This window comes from Penicillium antarcticum (assembly GCF_028974205.1).
Source record: "Penicillium antarcticum strain IBT 31339 chromosome Unknown utg000004l_segment0_segment0, whole genome shotgun sequence".
NCBI lineage: Eukaryota > Fungi > Ascomycota > Eurotiomycetes > Eurotiales > Aspergillaceae > Penicillium > Penicillium antarcticum.
In genome coordinates, this window is record NW_026695302.1 from 1,688,727 (window position 1) to 1,706,066 (window position 17,340).

The window sequence follows — 17,340 nt, forward strand, 5'->3', positions numbered from 1 at the left end:
TAAGAACCGACATAGATTAGTCTCCACTTTCCGCCCATTATAATATCAGAGGGAAAGTAGCTTGGTATTCTTTGTCTTACCTTAGAATACGATGGCGATGCGCCCAAATCCCGGTTGAGTCACGAATCGCAAAAGGAAAGGTTGGTGAAGGAGAAGACAGGTCATTGGTGAACGTTCTCAGGGTCTGGGGGCTTTGACAGCCACTCCAAGTCCAGGGAAACAGAATTGCCAGTCAGATAGACGCGATTGTGGTCCCTAGGGTCGATGATAGGTTACCAGCCGCGCGCAGACACCTCATCAGTTGCATTAGACCCGCATATGGGTCGTATCAGCTGATCTGGGCTTGGATCAAGGAGTACCCCGAGACTGTCAATCATTCTCATGCATCCTAGGCCGACAGCTTACCCCATCTGTCTGTTGAGTAGTTCACGCTTTAGAAGCTCAAATGATCGTATCCATAGCAGCACTAAAGCTGGTTAATTACAATGTATTGAGACTTGGGGAATGATTCAAGCAAGATCTTTGGGTCAGGCCGCTAGGCAGAAGTTCACTCCACCCGGCGCAGATCCTATCAAAGTCGGTCTCTTGGCGATTTCAAATAACAACTCTTTCATTTACCGAGGGCGGTCGAATCTCATGATCTTGTTGGCCTGATAAACAAGAAGTTTCCAGGTGATTCGGGGACTTTGGAACAACCCAAAAATGATATCTCAATGGACCATCCCAAATATTGGTTGTGGCATTGCATCGGACGCTAGAACTGAGACTAAACCATAGCTTCAGCCGGAACCAAAATGGGAGATCCCAGCCGCGGAGTGCAGCCTAAACGCCAGACTCGTAAACTAAAGCAAAAGCGTCTTGTCAACTTGACGTCGAAGTAGAGAAGTACAAATGATAACTTTACTTGTGTTTAGGGTTGAGATCATCCATGGTTCGCGTCGTCCGATAAGGATGTCATCATTCCCATCACGTGACCTTATCGGCATCTTCACCTCCCGTCCATTCTCCCCTCTCATAAACATCAGATATTGCAGTGCACATGTGATGTCAATCGAAGTCGACTGGGCAGCCGCCACCTCTGGTCCGGATGGGGAAGCTCTGGCGGAGCGAATTCGGTCTTTTGTACACGACAAATTCCAGCAGGTAGCCCTACCACGCTTTATTCGCTCGGTCCAGGTCCACTCCTTCGACTTCGGAACCATAGGCCCAGATCTCGAGATCAAAGACTTCTGTGAACCGTTCTCTGACTTCTACGAAGAAGACGATGACGATGCAGATACCTCTGCCACCTCCGAAGAGCTCATGTCCGAACAATGGCCGGAGCTTCACGAATCCCCGTACGAGGACGAACTGGCTATGAACCCTGCGCATAGTCCTCACAATTTCAGTCACCATCCTTATCCCGGTGAGGGTTTCCAGCCTTCTGCGCTTCGCTCTCCTCTCGGCGATCACCTCAACCCGCATTTCTTGCCCCGCGCTGGTACGCCTGGGATACCGGGCGGTACTTCAACACTCGGATATCATATGAGGTCCCTCGGTGGTCTGTCAGGTACCCAGACTCCTCTTGCGGCGGTAGCGGGTGGTACATCATTTGCGAGTGGCTGGTCGGATTCAGGGATAGGCCCTGGACCCAGGCCACATGCGCCCCGCCCTATCACTGCATCACGTCTTGCAGAGGCGGATCTTGACACCACCAACTCCGTATCTAGACCTTCAACCGCAAATACCCTCCCTTCTCATCCTTCACATGGCCCTGCAGGCAGTGGCGGGTCAAATCCTAACAGCAGTGATCCCGCCGATGCACCGCAGCCGTCCATAGAAAACCTAGATGATCCAGCCCCCGAGGACGATTCTTTCCCCATACCGCCGCGCATGCGCGAGCGCCGCCCAGAGGACTTCCAAATTCTCTGCCATGCCAAGTATGCTGGCGACGTGCGCATGTCCCTTACCGCAGAAATCCTGCTTGACTACCCGATGCCTAGCTTCGTGGGACTACCGTTGAAGTTGAACGTCACGGGTATCACATTTGACGGAGTCGCTGTCGTGGCATATATCCGCAAGCGTGTGCACTTCTGCTTCCTGTCTGCAGAGGATGCTGATGCTCTTCTTGGTTCGGAACAGTCGCAGGGAAGCCAGAATCCTAGTGACGACGGGCGACCTCGCTCTGGGATTGACCAGAAAGAGAAAGATCAGAAAAGGCAGGGTGGTTTGCTGCAGGAGATTCGGGTTGAAAGCGAAATTGGTCGCAAGGAGGATGGGAAGCAGGTCTTGAAGAATGTTGGAAAGGTGGAGCGGTTTGTGCTTGCGCAAGTTCGCCGGATTTTTGAGGAGGAGCTGGTCTATCCTAGTTTCTGGACGTTCCTGGTTTGAATAGCATAGGCTGTTGAAATTTGGTAGGACCATGCATGTGTTTTTATGAATACCTTATGATCTTTCGAAATAACGACTATATCTGCTGGATGCGAAGCATCTCCGTCTCCAAGCCATACAATTACCTAGGGATAGTGAGAGCCACTTGAGTTGTGAATGGTAAAGCAAAGAAATAATAGAGTTAATGAATTTGATAAGTCCTACAGAGTAAACCCTATGGACCCTTGAAATCATAAAACCGTCTGCGGGAGCAATAGCCCTTTCAACTGCATTAGCAGCACAGACCGTACACCGAAATGGGTAATTATGAACAGTCTTCAATCCAAAATATGGGTATTTGTTGCCATGAGGATCCCAATTGAAAGGGACGGGGCCTTCGAGTCAAAGCAAACGTGAGGCAGACAGACCGGAGCTCTTCAAAGTTAAGTGCCGACATTGGGCCTGGCAGGATTCAAAGGATGCAGATAACCCGGTAAGTCTCACATGTTGGAGCGTTTTACAGGTCCTTCTTCTCGTTCTCATCACCCTTTGAGGTGGAGACCTTGTCGCCAAGGCTGTGGTATTCACGGGTCAGACCCTCGCACTGCTTCTTAAGGGTAGCAATGTCGCGGTCCTTAGCCTCAATGACCTCCTTCAAGCGGCCAATCTCGCCGACGGAACCAGCCTCGGCGATGCGGGCAGAGTCCTTGCCGCCAGCCTTCTTGTCGCCCTCGAGGAGTCTGACACGGTCCTCAAGGCGGAGGACCTCGAGAATCATGGTGTAGGTGCGGTTGAGGATCAGGGAAAGGAAGAGGGTGAAGCCACAAAGGTACATGTTGCGCTGGGAGTAGAACTTGCGGGCTTGAACTTCCATGCGGTCGGTTCCGAGGTGGGCAGCTCTGTAAGCACTTTTTGATTAGACTGCGGCTTGAATTCGGTAAACTTGGTTACATACCCGACGGCGGGGCCATCCTTGGTGAAAGCCGACAGCTCCTGCTGCACGCGGTACACGCGGTTGACACTGTCAATGAACAGGATAAGGATGAAGATAAAAGTGATCTAAAATTGAGTTAGCAGTCTGATAATGAAAAGAAGGGGCTCTGCATAACTACCTTCAATCCGTATTGGAGCTTCGCGATAATCGGGCTCTCCGAGATGAACGCAAAGAGCTTCCGCTTGATGGTATGCGGCAGAGGAATGACGAGGGCGAGGAACACCGCCATCTCGAACACCAAAAGGAGGAACACCTGCGAGACATGAAGTTAGTATGTAATCGTATTAGAAATAGATCTGACAACGTGTTGTTGACATCTTGGACTGTGCAGGCAGTTTCAGGAACTAGGCTGCAGCGATCCTCGGTTGAGGAGCTGGACGGCACAGCAAGTTAAATTCCGGGAAAGAGCTCGTTGGACATACAAGGCTGTAGTAAAGAGTCATTGTGCCGAGTATTGGGGTTACAGCGAGACTTGTATTTGAGTTCTGGCCTAATCAAAAGGGGCGGGGTGTTGGGAGCTGGGAGATAGCTTGTGAATGTAAACAAAGCGAACTTTGGTGGTTTCGGCAGTGAACAGGCACAGACACAGGGCTTAGGCAAGATTTTATCTTTGCCTGGAGCGATTTGAAGTAATTGCGGAGGTGAGTCGCGTGTTGGAGAAGTGAGGTGGTCTTATGGGGGAAGTTTTCAGGTTCGAAAGAAGACGTCATGGGGCACGTGATGCTGTCACCAATCAAGGACTCCGCGAAGCTTTCAGAGGCTTAGAGATAGTTATATGTTTGGTCTATTCAATTAATTAGTTAGTTTCAAGTAGCTCAGTTTATCCTAATAGCTCTATGGAGCAAGTCCCACTGTATAAGACCAAGTCCTATATTTGAACACATTGCGTCATACCAGATCTAGATATCCAACTGATAACGGGTGAATATCAACATCTATACGGAGATGTGCAAGTACCACATAGTATACTATACACTATAGCTCTTTTCTTCAATTTCTCCCAACTCGAATCACTTTACGCCGTAATCAATGCCTGCTTATTAGTATGACACCCGCGAGGGGTACAGTATATAGTTCAAATCCCCTGGGGTGCATACAAATAACCGTATCACCAGCTCTAACTCTCTCGTACTACATTACCTTTCTCCCTTCATATAATGGCAAACCGTAACCCTACGCCGAGGAAATCGAACGAGCATCCCAGCTCCTAAGTGCACAAGACAAAGCCGTCCTACTTTTCGAAGAGATCGAGCGTGATCTAGTCCGACATGGTGTCACCGAAAAGAAATTGAACGAGGAAGTCTATCAGTTAGGACTCGACCGCTATGGCATCAAGACGCATTGGCACAAACGAGTCATCCGCGGTGGACCAAACACTCTCAGTCCCTTCTCCGAGAACCCACCGGATCGTGTTATCCAACCAGATGATATACTAGTCGTGGATTTGGGGCCTGTTTTCGAGGCCTAGGAGGCGGACTTTGGGCGTACCTTTGTAATGGGACATAATCCTCATAAGAGGAAGCTCCGTGATGCGCTAGAGCGGATATGGAACACAGTAAAGGCTCGGTACCGCGAGAACCCGGATATGTCTGGAGAAGAGTTATACAGCATTTCTTGTGAGATTGCTAAGCAGGAAGGCTGGGATTTCGGTGCTGATATTGCCGGTCATCTGGTTGGGTCGTTCCCTCATGAGCGGATTCCGCGAGACCGGACGTCTCTCTATATCACCAAGGGCAATAACGAGTCAATGGGTCTGTCTGGTCGTGATGGATCCAAGCGTCATTGAATTTTCCATCTACATGATAAAGAACGTGGCTTCGGGGGTTTCTTTGAGCAACTCTTGACAGTTGATTAGGCTTCTGATTAATACAACAGGGGTCTTAGATCTATCCACATTACTATGAAGCGTTAGACAAATGCTCTACGATAATCTAAGCAGTGTGTCATTTCATGTTGTTTGTGCCCCAACTTGGCCCCTCTTTCTCGCCTCTTCTTTCACCTACTTTTTATCCATTTTCAACTGCCTCGGGTAAATCAATCAGATCATATAAAGGTGAAGTGTGAAAATCCGTATGGCCATTGTTGTAATAAGCGGCCCATAGAGCTGTATTCTGATTGAAACTTGTCATACAATCATAATGTCTGCCTTTAACAGAAAATTTCTCCAACATTGAATTCAACACCTCGTAAACATGCAGGCAAAGCTGTGAAGATTTTGTGATATATACAATTGTTGACCATAAGGAATAGATATATTTAACCCTCGGCCTCGTAAGAGTTGGACTTGTGCTTGGGTTCGAACTTGAAGTCCTTGTGGGCAGGACCCAAGAACATTTCACTGCGATATGAGTTAACCAATGATCCAAGATTATTTTGAAAAGAACTTACGTGATCTTGATCCAATCCTTGTAGTTTCCACTGCCCATGAGAGTTTCTAGTTCATTGCGACCGCGCCAAGCAGGTGGCCTGTCTTGGATATTGGGAGGCAGGTACTCCAGCAGTCCGATGGGAACATAGCGGTAAGCGAAGCTCAGCCATTCAAGCAGGAAACGACGAGTTGTTCCAACCCCATGCTCGTCAGATCCCCAAGCCTGGAGACCGTACTTGGCAAAGCGCTCAATATAAGCCAACCGTTCAGAGGCAGACTTGTCTAGATACTGGCCGGTCTGGATCTCTTCGAAGACCCAAGGCTTGATCAAAGCGCCACGAGCCACCATAACGCTATCCACGCCGGCGTTGTTGACGTGATCATCATAGTCAACATGGGAGTAGCAGTCACCGTTTCCGAGGAAGTAAGTCTTTCCGCCGTTTGGCATGAACCGGGCATCCGGCTCACGGATGGTATCAGTGAGACTGTCCTTCTTTTCATTCAAGCGCTTGATAAGGGCTGCTGTCTCAGAGATGTATCCCCAATCAGCCTGTCGGGTGTAGCGCTGCTGTCTACTGCGGCCGTGCAGAGTGATAGCAGCAGCACCTGGAGGGCCCACGTCCAAAAGGCTGGACTCATATCCACCCAGAACAAGACGCTCAACCAGCTTCAAAGCGTTGGGCTGGTTGTCCTTGGTTCCCGTGCGGATCTTGACAGTGATTGGAATCTCCTGCGAGACAGTGTTCATACCTCGAATCATCTTCTCCAGCTTGGAGCCGTGGTCAAGAAGAGCAGACCCAGCGCCGTCACGGAACACAAGCTCAATGGGGCATCCACAATTCAGATCGATAACACGAAGGTTGGGAGTGAACTTCGAAAGCACTTCTGTGGCCTTGTATGCTTGCCATGGCTTGTTAGCCGCAATCTGTGCACCAAACTTGGAATCCTTGGAGTTATCATAGCCCTGGACGATGTTGTCTCCCGGAATGACGGTTGGTGGTGCCAATTCCGACTCATGTGCCTTCAAAAGGGTCCATTCGGACTTTGCGCCCTGAATTAGAGGCATGCTCATGGCCATCTCCGAATAGGTGAATTGAGCACCCAGGTCTTCACAAAGTCTGCGGAATGGCATGTTGCCTTGAGTTGTCAAAGGTGCGAGTGTAGGTGTCTCTGGGCCGAAGTAAATGCGTCTCTTCTCGGAAGGCAAGAAAGGAGGTTCAGTGAATTGAGCGCGGTTTTCCTCCAATGCTTCCTTCTGCTCTGCCTTTTCCTCTATTTTCTCCTTCACTTCTCCATTTTCGCCCTCTTTCGTAGTCGTTTCCTTCGCGTCCTCTTCCTTCTGGTTTTCCTTTGTTGGAACAACAAGCTCTCCATTCTCTCGGACGGTGTTGCGCTTGTGGAGTGTGTTCTCTAACTCGGCAGAAACTTTGTTGACCCAAGTGTTGTAGGCATCAGCGCGAGGGGTCTTCTCCTTCTTTCTCGTAAGGCTGACCCTGGCATCCGTGGCGATAATGTTGACAACCCCATCGGGTGTCGCACCAGGCACACGAGGGCGAGCCTTCTCCACGAGCTCTGTATCTTCCAGCAAGATCAACTCCTTTCTTCCATCCTCGGTTTCTCTCTCGGTCGAGTGAGAGCCAACCAATCGACATCTCCAGCCGGCGGAGCATCTTCCCTGCGCTTCGTAGATAGGGCAGACCTTGAAGGTGGTGAGATCCTCGCGCTTGTACTCCTTCAAGTAACGGCGCAAGTCATGCTCAAAGCGGCAGGTATCGCCAAACTTGCACTCGCCGGCCGAGAATTCGTTGGCGTTCATTCTGGTGGCGCAAAGGCCCTTTTCGTCTTGGGATTTGCCATAGGTTCGGTTGGTGTTTTGTCCCGAAAATTTCTTCTTTTTCTCCTTCTTGGACATCTTATCGGTATCACGGTCATCGCGAGGAGCGGCTTCGGCAGCATCGTCCGGACTGAGATCTTCTTTCGGCTGTGGCCTCACGACTTCGATACGGTACCTGGAATAACAATGTTTATATCCTGTAATTCACAGAAGAGGGGTTGGGGGTTGGACATACTCTGCTTTAATGGGCGCAACTCCTCTATCGCGCATGTCTTGCTTCGCCGCGTTGGGGTTTTCCTCCAATCGTGCCTTCTTAGCCGGAGGCTCTTCCACAGCGACAGCATTGTCATTCGCGTCGCGCTTCTGGGCCTCGACGTCAAGCACAGAATCAATCTTTACCGTTTCGGCTTCCATTTTGTCGAGCAAGTAACCAGGCAACCCTTGGGACCAAGAGCAAGGCAAGTCGTTCGCCAAAATTTCGCATCCCACTGTATGTTTGCACTGTTTGTAATGACTAAGCATTGTTAATTGTCAGCCTTGGAAACCTTGGCAAGTGGGTTTTGTGTCCCAGGATGGTTAGGCTGAAACTGGATCCCCAGCCTCGCCTCCCGAGGTAGTATCAGTGCCATGTATCTGAGTTATATCCCGCATTCTATGCGTTCTCATATATATGGAAGCAATATAGTACATAATTCTACACATTCACGAGAGAGATTTTGCGAAATAAAGGTGTGTGTACTAGGGCAGTATTTGCCTATCCGAACCGGGAGAACTAGACCCCACAATAGGAAGCTAAGTAGTCAGTCTTCGGTATCATAACTGGGCGCGTAACTCAGTGGTAGAGTGTTCGCTTTGCATGCGAAAAGTCCGGTGTTCGATCCACCGCCCGTCCATCTATTTTTGCTTTTCTCATGGTGATGTCTCTTAATTGGGTTCTTCCATCTGCCTCTTGGTAAGGTAATAATTGTTTCTGGTTTTCTTTTTTTCTCCTTTCAACTCCAAGTACTATTGTACTACAGCTATTACACTTTTTCATAGGCATATTTATTATCAAATCCTGATTGACTCATTAAAATGAACATTCGTATATGTGTTACGAACAGCTCTTATCAATATTTGCGAACATAAATTAATATATTGAGGTCATATAGGTCATCTCATCTGTTTCATGACATGACCAGCTTGGTGGTTTCTCGATTAAGTCTGTCATTTCGTTTTATCAAGTCGGAGGGGACTACTCAAATATATATTTCCGATCCAACTTTCTATGTCACATTTCTATCATATACACCAACTTAGAATAAATTTATGCAGGAGTGCTAAGGTATAGCGAATCAGACAGAAACCGCAAGTCGATCGTTAAAAGCCGCTGCCTGCGAAAAATAATATCCCCTCTGATTGCTCACAACTATTTTCCCGGTACTATCTTCCAAATGAACATTATAATGTGTATGTCCAAAAGCCCACAATCGTACCAGCGGACTTGTCCAGCAGATTTCCATGGATAGATCTGTGGCAAAGCCCGACGACAACGGACTATCCCCATGCCTTGGATCAACTGCGCGGAGATCCAAGGTAATTGGGCTGTGGTGTGTAAAAATGACAATCATGCGCCGAGGCTCATTCGCAGCAACATGGGAAACTTGTTCGTTAAGCCATTTCAGGTCTGCTTCATGGGCAGCTGTATGGTCTTCCACTGTCCAGTCGTTTATGTGATAAAAATCATTGAGACCGAAGCTCACATGCTCCCTCTGGGCTTCGTTCACTCTTGAATAAAGGGTGCAGCCCAGGACAGTTATTTCTGGCGAGAGCTCAAATCGAGTCTGATTGAGAAATACAAAATCTCCTACTTCTTCTGTCTCTGAGCGTTGCTTGATCGAGTGGGAGAATTGTTCTAGTTTCCATCGTGCTTTATCCCAAGCCGAATAGTATGGCTCATGATTTCCCAACAAAAAGAAAACGACCTTAAACTGGCGTAGTTGTGTTTCAAGGAATGGAAAGAAGCCATCGTCTTTGACCACTCCTATGTCACCCAACAGAGCCAGATAGGGTGCTGTTGGGGAGATCTCAAACGTATCATAGGCAGACGGATTCTCTAGATGTAGATCGGACAAGATCTGAAACGTGGCCATCGAATTGACATCGAATTCACGCATAAGTATGGAGTGTAGAGAGTTGAATAGAAAAGAGTGGAAACCCCCACACTGTGGCGTGGCACAAATGTGGCGCAAACGCGGCGCAGCACAGCCCTCCATTTATCTAAGCGCCCAGACATGAAGTGCTCATAAGAAGCCCCTTAGTCTTAGATCAATCTCTTTTCTTTTTCATCCTTGCCTTGACCGACTTGACCTACTCAGCACCTGGAAGTAACCTGGTAACTCGCGACTGAACCGACTGCAACACGACGTCATACCTCCGTTATCAGTTGATTGCGGACCCTGAACACCTGTTTACTGCAACTATCATGGCTGCACACGACCCCCGTTTGCTTTACAGCGTCAACAATATTCGCGCTTTCCACTTACAAGATGGCGAAGAGCAGGATCTCACGCCGTCGGGCCCTCAGACCCTCTCTTTGCTGATGGTGCCAACCAGCACCACAGGCGGGGCAGGTACAGAGTCGCCAGAAGAGGACTTCTACCTTCACCTATATCTCCCACCTGAGCTGGATCTCGCATTGCCGGCGACTACCCAGATCTTCCACCAGCCTCCCGATAGTTATCTCATCCCCCGATGGGACATGGGACCCGACGCTGGTGCCTTTATTCGCATCCAATTCCCCAGCATCGGTTCTGGACCCAGTAATGTGACACAGGATGATATCGATACATTTGAAACCATTCTTGCGCAGTGCACCGCATTCCTCGAACGAGCCCCTCCTCCCAAGTCGCAGGACTTTGCTGCTTATAACCCCGCAGACTACGCCCCCGGCCAAGGATATGTTGGATCGGACTCGAAGAATGCAGATGCGCACGGAAGGATCGTGCTGATTGACGAGGAAGACGGTAGCGTTGTCGGAGAATTGGGAGATGGTTATAACGTGGTGGAAGATTCGGATGTCAAGCCTGGTTCCAAGAGTAAATAATTCGGTGCCTGGGACCGTTTGCAGAAGCTAATTAGGTTTACAGGACCTGTGGGAATTGAACTCCCCGCCGAAGGTGAAGGCAACCAAGTCAGTGTCAGCAATGTCTCTGAAGAATACCTGGCAATGGCCCGACACCCCGCATACAAGAGCTCGACCATCGTCCAAACATCTGCGACAGCATCGCGCTTGATCGTCACTGGATCATCGTATCTGGCAGGTGCCATCGCCAGCGGTGCGCAGAGCTTCCAACAGAAGACCAAGCCTAACCCCAAGCCTCTGACCTTCTCCGACTCCACCCACGCTCGCATCCGCAAGGTCGGCACCTTCTCCCACGGCGCTGCCGATTTTTCGGCTCGCACTGTGGGACAGGTTGGCAAAGTTGCGCAAAATCTGGGCGCGTCTTTGGCGCGTAAACAAGAGTCAGGCCGGCGCAAAGGCGTCGACAAGAGCAATCCACCACCAGATTACAAGCCCGGTGTGATGAACAAATCCATGATCGCATTCTCCACCATTGCCGATGGCATTGAGCAGAGTGCCCGAAACATGCTCTTCTCCGGCGCTTCAGCCGCTAGCTCCATGATTGACCACCGCTACGGGTCCGAGGCTGGCAACGTCGCGACCAATCTGACGGGCGGAATCAAGAATGTCGGGTTGGTGTATATTGACGCCACGGGTGTCAGTCGGCGCGCGCTTCTGAAATCGGTTGCCAAGGGTATGGTTGTGGGTAAAATGCGCGACGGTCAGCAAGTTGTCGTTGGTGGAGGTGATGGTGGCCAAGTTACTGCTGGAGTGGACGCGGGTCCGTCTAGCTTGGGTGCTCGGGACTCAGTTCGCCGTCCGTCGCCGGGCCCCACACCGCCTCCAGCCTATGGCGCATCGGGGACGATGTCGCTAGATGGAGCGCCCATGTCAGGGGGTAAGCGGTAAAACTCCGGGGCAAGGGTCCTCGGGATCTATCTCTGTTCTTTTTTTGTGGGGGGGGGGGGGGGGGTTAGGCAAGCGATTTCAGTCATGATTTGATAGGTAGATAGCAAGCAGAATTAAGTTCCGACTACATATCAACATGCTTATATTAATATGTGATACTTCAGGTACAACAGGAGGCAATTTGGGTTTCGACTAGGTGGCGCGGCCGCAAGCACCGAGCCCAAAAGCGACTCAGACCGTCTTTCTCATATGAATAGATGGAGAAGTGATGAAAGGATGTTTGAAGTACGCAACGGCGGTGATACCCGTTGGTTGGGACTGTTGGATAACGGTAGATCTATGCGCTATCGATTGGATGAGAGTATAGATGGCGAAAATGCCAACGCATCAATTGACAACTGTCAATGTCCACCTCCAATAAAGTGCAATAAGGGATATCAAGGCAAAGACAGGGAGGTAATTGGAGATAATTGCAGATATTGAAATGACGTGTAGAGTTCCAACATGTGGGGTGTCGTTGCAATAAGTCAGTTAACTTATGAAGAAAATACATGACTCTTTGAAGCGAACAGAGATCTGCTGCGATCTTACTGTTTCCGTGGTTCGAATGATTTCAACCGTGGTTGCATTGAGCTTCATTAATACATTTAAATCGAAGTTATACACATACACATCTACATTCTATGCTGGATGCTAGGTTCGATTAACTATACACAAAGATATAGGCATCTTCATGCGCTAAGCAGCTATAAATAATGCAATGTGAGATCAAAACTCGGAGGCTAATAATGACGATCGGCGGTGTCCACCTCAACCCCCTATTTCTTGAAACTTAGAGAGTCCTTACTGCCCAGGTGAAGAGCAAGGGACAATGTTATTTGGACAGAACTTAGAATTTGGAATATAGGAAACTGGCCCGAGTCGCAGACAGTCGACTATGGGTACAAATGAACATAGGACACAGGACGCAGGATATAGGATATAGAACATAGATTGTAGAAAATAGAATATACAGAATCACAGAATAGAGATATTACATTAGTTAGACATCAATGTCAAGATCAGGATATAGTCAAAGTATTACCATACTGAGTATAGTTGAGCTCCCAGGGCTCTCCCGCCCCCCCCCCCCAAAACCTCGTATCTCACCTCCTCTTTTTTTCCCTTTACAACTCTCTGCCCTTCCCTTTCTCCCTTTCTTCTTTCTTTTTGTCCTTTCAGTTTTCGTTCTTTGAGGGTGTTCCCCTTTTTTCAAGGGATCTCCGACCGGTGTTTCCCTCCCTCGCCCCCTCCCCTCCTGGATTCGACCATGTTCAATTGATTTCATTTCGACTCGGCATTTCGCGTCTGAGACATTTGTGTTGTTTCTCCGATCTTTGACGTGCCGAATATCGTGGTTCTGGGACTGGAAGGCTGCAGTGCAGCTATTGTGAAGCATTGGGTGTTTGACGCGTCTTTACCCCTGGGCATCATCAGGTGGGTGAAGCTCCATTATTCAACGGCTGCGCGATTGGTGGCGTCCCCTCCATTCTTCCGATCTGGCAGCTGTTGCCCCCCATTCCTCGACACCATTTTTGGCGATTGATAAGACTCTGGGGACTGACCAACGCAGATTGCGCGTTGAATTGAGTGCGACCGGTCGCCCCTCGACTTTCAACCTTGTGCTCCCTCGCGCCAATTCTACGAATCGAAATTTCCAATTTCTGCCCAAAGCTGCCCCGGGAGTCACAGAGCCTCTTCGCGCATCTATCAGAAGGTACGTTGATGTGCTGCAGGACCGCGCATCACCGACCGACTTGCTAATCCATCCCCAGCCACTTCTGAGGCCGGTCCCGAACAGCTTCTTCGGCTATGAGCACTTCCCGTCAGCCGGCTGTGCTCCCCACCCATACTTCCCCAGGATCGACTAGCACCGCGTCTCCCTCTCAAAAGAATGCTCGTAACGCCTATCCCGACATGTTAGGTTCACCGCCGGTTCCTCCCCCGCGAACCTCGTCAACAAACCACAGCCGCCGGAGTCCGAACGGGGCCCCGGGCGAAAAACACAGTTCCCGAGGAAAGAGCAGGACCGAGCGAAAGGAACACCGCGAGCGTCCACGTGAAGACCGAAACGGCAAATCACGGAGACACCAGGGAGAAGAGAGTTCTGGCGAAGTGGAGCGAACAGCGCCACCGGTCCAACCCGAGATGGAGCCCGAGGGAAATCTAGTGAAGGAGTCTAATGCCGTGCTCAACTCTGTTCAGGTCAGCGACCCTGTCGTGGACCACGAAAGAGAGCAGGTGCGACAAGTTGGCGCATCGACAGAGCACGCCTCCTCATCGGGCTTGGCCCCTGGATTTGAAGGCGCAGAAGAGGCTCGCGGGCCTCGCAGTCGACATGATTACAACAACGGAAATATCGTCAAGCGCAAGGAGACCACTTTCGGCTCTTACATTCTTGGGCAAACTCTCGGTGAGGGTGAGTTCGGAAAGGTCAAGCTGGGCTGGAAGCGCGATGGCAGCATCCAGGTAGCTATCAAGCTTATTCGGAGGGACTCTCTGGGAACGAACCCCAGTAGACTACCGAAGATCTACCGCGAAATTTCTATTCTACGCGATCTGGCACACCCTAATATTGTACGCCTCCACGAAATGGTGGAAACCGACCGACACATTGGTATCATCATGGAGTATGCATCAGGAGGTGAGCTGTTTGACTACATCTTGAACAACCGCTACCTGAAAGACAATTCTGCGCGCCGACTGTTTGCTCAGCTCGTTTCGGGAGTTGGCTATCTACATAAGAAGGGAATTGTCCACCGTGATCTGAAACTGGAGAACTTGCTTCTCGACCGGAACCGCAACATTATCATTACGGATTTCGGATTCGCCAATACCTTCAATCCAGTAGACCCGCTGGACGAGGAGATCGAGTACAACTTGACTAACAAGGAATATGTCAAGCGGAAGCGCCTGGACAAGGTTAATGGCGATGGTTTGCGCCGAGGCGATCTGATGCAGACCAGCTGTGGCAGTCCCTGTTACGCTGCTCCCGAGCTGGTTGTGAGCGACTCCTTATACACAGGTCGCAAGGTCGATGTGTGGAGTTGTGGTGTCATCTTGGTAAGACCCTTGCTGTGTGGCGTGCGCTTTGGCTCAACTGACATTCTCTAGTATGCCATGTTGGCTGGATACCTTCCCTTTGACGACGACCCAGCAAACCCCGACGGCGACAACATTAATCTTCTGTACAAATACATCGTCACCACACCTCTCACATTCCCCGAATATGTAACACCACATGCACGCGATCTTTTGAGGAGGATATTGGTTCCCGACCCGCGGAAGCGTGCAGATCTGTTTGAGGTAGCCCGGCACAGCTGGCTCAGTGAATACTCGCACGTTGTGTCTCATATCACAAGCAGCACAACAAATGTTGCGGACATTGCCAACACCACAATTCCTTCCGGTGAGACCAGTTCCTTTCGAATGCTCAGTTTGAAACTTACAGTTACAGAAATACAAAAAGAAGCTCCCCCTCTCGCCCGAAGTGCCTCTGTGCGCGAACCACCCAAGACATCTCAAAGCAATGTCCCAGCTGTTGGTGGTCTGAACCACCATGCGGGAGATATTTCGCAAGACTCGCCATCCGAAAAGTCCAAAACCACCCGCGACGCCAAGCGAAGAACCGTCCAAGTCGAGTATGTTGCTCCTCAGTCACAAACGACCAGAGGAGAACCTCCAGTAGAAGCAACGACCTCTCGCCGAGCTCCAGCTCCGGCAGAACCAGCTATGGCGCCAGTGCAACCAGCAGAGCCAGTCCAAAAGAAGGGCGCAGATGCGCCGGCGCTCAACCTCAACAAGCCCCTTCCAGGATATTTCCCGCGCTCGACCTCGGATAACGCAGCACTCACTGGGTCGCAACACGTTGGGCTTCCATCGGGAGCCCGGCCCGCCACTGGTGGCTCCATGGCTTCCTTCAACAACGCTGGTCGTTTGCCTTCTCGTGGTTCCTACGGACAGCCGGTGGCTCCTACCGTTACCGCAACTAATACCGAAGGCCGCTTGGCACAGCCGAAGAGCAGACAGTTCACCCTTCCTCAGGAACCAGAGACCTCTAGTACATCGATCGGTCGTCCAAGTACCCAGGTATTGCCCTCAAAATTCAACACGACTCCTCGACAAGAGCCACCAAAGGGCCACAAGAGATCCAACACTGTTTCCAGCCTTGGCGAGAAGCTTTTCGGACGCTCTGGCTCAATCATGGGTGGTCGTGGCTCTCAAGCCAACGCACCTCGCACAAAACAAGACAAGCGTTACCCTCCAGTCAGCATGAAGGAACCACTGCCGAGAGAGAATTCCAGAATGTCCATGGACTCCCGGCGTTCCATGCAATATCCCCATAACCGCAAGGCAAGCGAATCTGGTCTCGAGAACCGCCCTCGACGGTTCTCCCTTCTCCCGCAATCCTTCTCCTTCCGAGGCTTCTCCACCGGCCGAGCTCAAATACCCGATGAACATGCAGAAATCCCTCGCCCTATCGAGTCACGTGGTCAACAACGGCCAGCTACAGGCCCTGCAGGCCCTGGAGAAGGTCGGGCTCGCTCGACAAGCTATGGCGCTCAAGATGCCATGGGAATGGTAAGCGAGGGACCTGGAGAGGACGTTCATGCCGAAAACGAGCCTCTCAGCTACGAAGCCCAAATCGACCGGCAATTCGCAGACCTGGGCACTCAATTCGACCCGCAACAGGATCCCTTCGGTATGCCATCGGCTGAACAGGTGTACCAAAACTCTCGAGACCGAGACCAGTACTCTGACAAGAACTATGGCTACCAGTCCAAGCCCAACTACTACGACGACTACAACGGCACCTATGACAGTATGCCTCGTCAGTCAATGCAGGCTGGTCGCTCAAATCGTGGTCCGAACGTTTTGCAAAAGAACCACCGCAAATTCGCCGATGCCTACGAATATGAGCGGGACGGATCCCACCACTCTGGCAGCTCTGGTGCAGCACGCAAAGTCATGGATTTCTTCCGCAGACGTGCCAAGTCTAGAGCTGGCGATGAGCGTTGATCTCACCCTGGCTAGTCAATAAAAGACAGAAGACAAGAGCCTCTTCCCAAATCGGCCCGGCCCGTGAGACCGGATAGATCAAGCAATTCGAATTCAAGCTTTGATCTCACAAGGCAGATTCAAACCCTATCTTTCTGATGCTCGTTGAGTTGCTCGGAAGAGCAGCGAGGTTGTTTGGATACTACGTGATACCCTGCTTTTGTCCCCTTCTTATGCATGGAGCGATTCCTCAACATCCTTTGGATGTTTGATAAATTATCTAGCATGTTCATTATTTCCTTTGTTTGAATACATGTTCCTTTCCTAATGTCTTTGATTTTGCTGTTCTTTTCTTTTCTGATCCCCTGTGATTTGCCTTCCCTTCTCCTGTTACTATTATCTCTGGCTGTAAAGTGAGACCTTATTCGTGTTCCTTTTTCCGAGCATATTATTTTCCCATTGAATATGTTTATTCTGGTTCTCGCTAGCCTTTCTTTCCTTCTATGGGAGGTCCTGTCGACGATAATTGAACTGTGACACTATTTCTACCTGTGCATTATTCTGTGTGGCTCTGTGGCTTGGCTGGTATTCTGTGGCAAGTTGTTTAAGATTGCCTTGTGTGTCTAGTGGGATCTTAAGACCAGTAGTGTGGTCAATCAAGCCTTGTGCTTTGCTTGTACATTTGACAGTCTATGCTATCCATAGAATGTAACACATAGACATGGGCAGACAGACCAGCTTGTCTC

The 17,340-nt window shown here is 50.1% G+C and overlaps 8 protein-coding genes across 8 annotated transcripts; 5 read left to right on the plus strand and 3 right to left on the minus strand.

The window, feature by feature from the left end:
• Positions 1–1,044: 1,044 nt before the first annotated feature.
• Positions 1,045–2,370, plus strand: mdm12 (ERMES complex subunit MDM12; the record flags this gene model as incomplete). Its single annotated transcript, XM_058462676.1, has 1 exon — positions 1,045–2,370. One exon carries the CDS (start codon positions 1,045–1,047, stop codon positions 2,368–2,370), a length of 1,326 nt encoding a protein of 441 aa, XP_058321301.1.
• Positions 2,371–2,866: 496 nt separating this feature from the next.
• On the minus strand, positions 2,867–3,786 carry N7508_004611 (putative BAP31 domain protein; the record flags this gene model as incomplete). The annotated part of the gene is made up of 4 exons (XM_058462677.1): positions 2,867–3,248; positions 3,305–3,408; positions 3,462–3,596; positions 3,766–3,786. 4 exons carry the CDS (start codon positions 3,784–3,786, stop codon positions 2,867–2,869), a joined length of 642 nt encoding a protein of 213 aa, XP_058321302.1.
• A 714-nt stretch (positions 3,787–4,500) lies between these two features.
• N7508_004612 (uncharacterized protein) lies at positions 4,501–4,811 on the plus strand (the record flags this gene model as incomplete). Its single annotated transcript, XM_058462678.1, has 2 exons — positions 4,501–4,510; positions 4,564–4,811. The coding sequence occupies 2 exons, from the start codon at positions 4,501–4,503 to the stop codon at positions 4,809–4,811; spliced, it is 258 nt and encodes an 85-aa protein (XP_058321303.1).
• A 27-nt stretch (positions 4,812–4,838) lies between these two features.
• On the plus strand, positions 4,839–5,129 carry N7508_004613 (uncharacterized protein; the record flags this gene model as incomplete). The annotated part of the gene is made up of 1 exon (XM_058462679.1): positions 4,839–5,129. One exon carries the CDS (start codon positions 4,839–4,841, stop codon positions 5,127–5,129), a length of 291 nt encoding a protein of 96 aa, XP_058321304.1.
• Positions 5,130–5,599: 470 nt separating this feature from the next.
• On the minus strand, positions 5,600–7,959 carry dus3 (tRNA dihydrouridine synthase DUS3; the record flags this gene model as incomplete). Its single annotated transcript, XM_058462680.1, has 3 exons — positions 5,600–5,681; positions 5,732–7,720; positions 7,781–7,959. The coding sequence occupies 3 exons, from the start codon at positions 7,957–7,959 to the stop codon at positions 5,600–5,602; spliced, it is 2,250 nt and encodes a 749-aa protein (XP_058321305.1).
• A 920-nt stretch (positions 7,960–8,879) lies between these two features.
• On the minus strand, positions 8,880–9,701 carry N7508_004615 (Ser/Thr protein phosphatase superfamily; the record flags this gene model as incomplete). Its single annotated transcript, XM_058462681.1, has 1 exon — positions 8,880–9,701. One exon carries the CDS (start codon positions 9,699–9,701, stop codon positions 8,880–8,882), a length of 822 nt encoding a protein of 273 aa, XP_058321306.1.
• A 308-nt stretch (positions 9,702–10,009) lies between these two features.
• Positions 10,010–11,557, plus strand: N7508_004616 (senescence-associated domain-containing protein; the record flags this gene model as incomplete). The annotated part of the gene is made up of 2 exons (XM_058462682.1): positions 10,010–10,622; positions 10,674–11,557. 2 exons carry the CDS (start codon positions 10,010–10,012, stop codon positions 11,555–11,557), a joined length of 1,497 nt encoding a protein of 498 aa, XP_058321307.1.
• Positions 11,558–13,408: 1,851 nt separating this feature from the next.
• On the plus strand, positions 13,409–16,615 carry N7508_004617 (putative serine/threonine protein kinase (Kin4); the record flags this gene model as incomplete). Its single annotated transcript, XM_058462683.1, has 2 exons — positions 13,409–14,659; positions 14,711–16,615. The coding sequence occupies 2 exons, from the start codon at positions 13,409–13,411 to the stop codon at positions 16,613–16,615; spliced, it is 3,156 nt and encodes a 1,051-aa protein (XP_058321308.1).
• Positions 16,616–17,340: the final 725 nt, after the last annotated feature.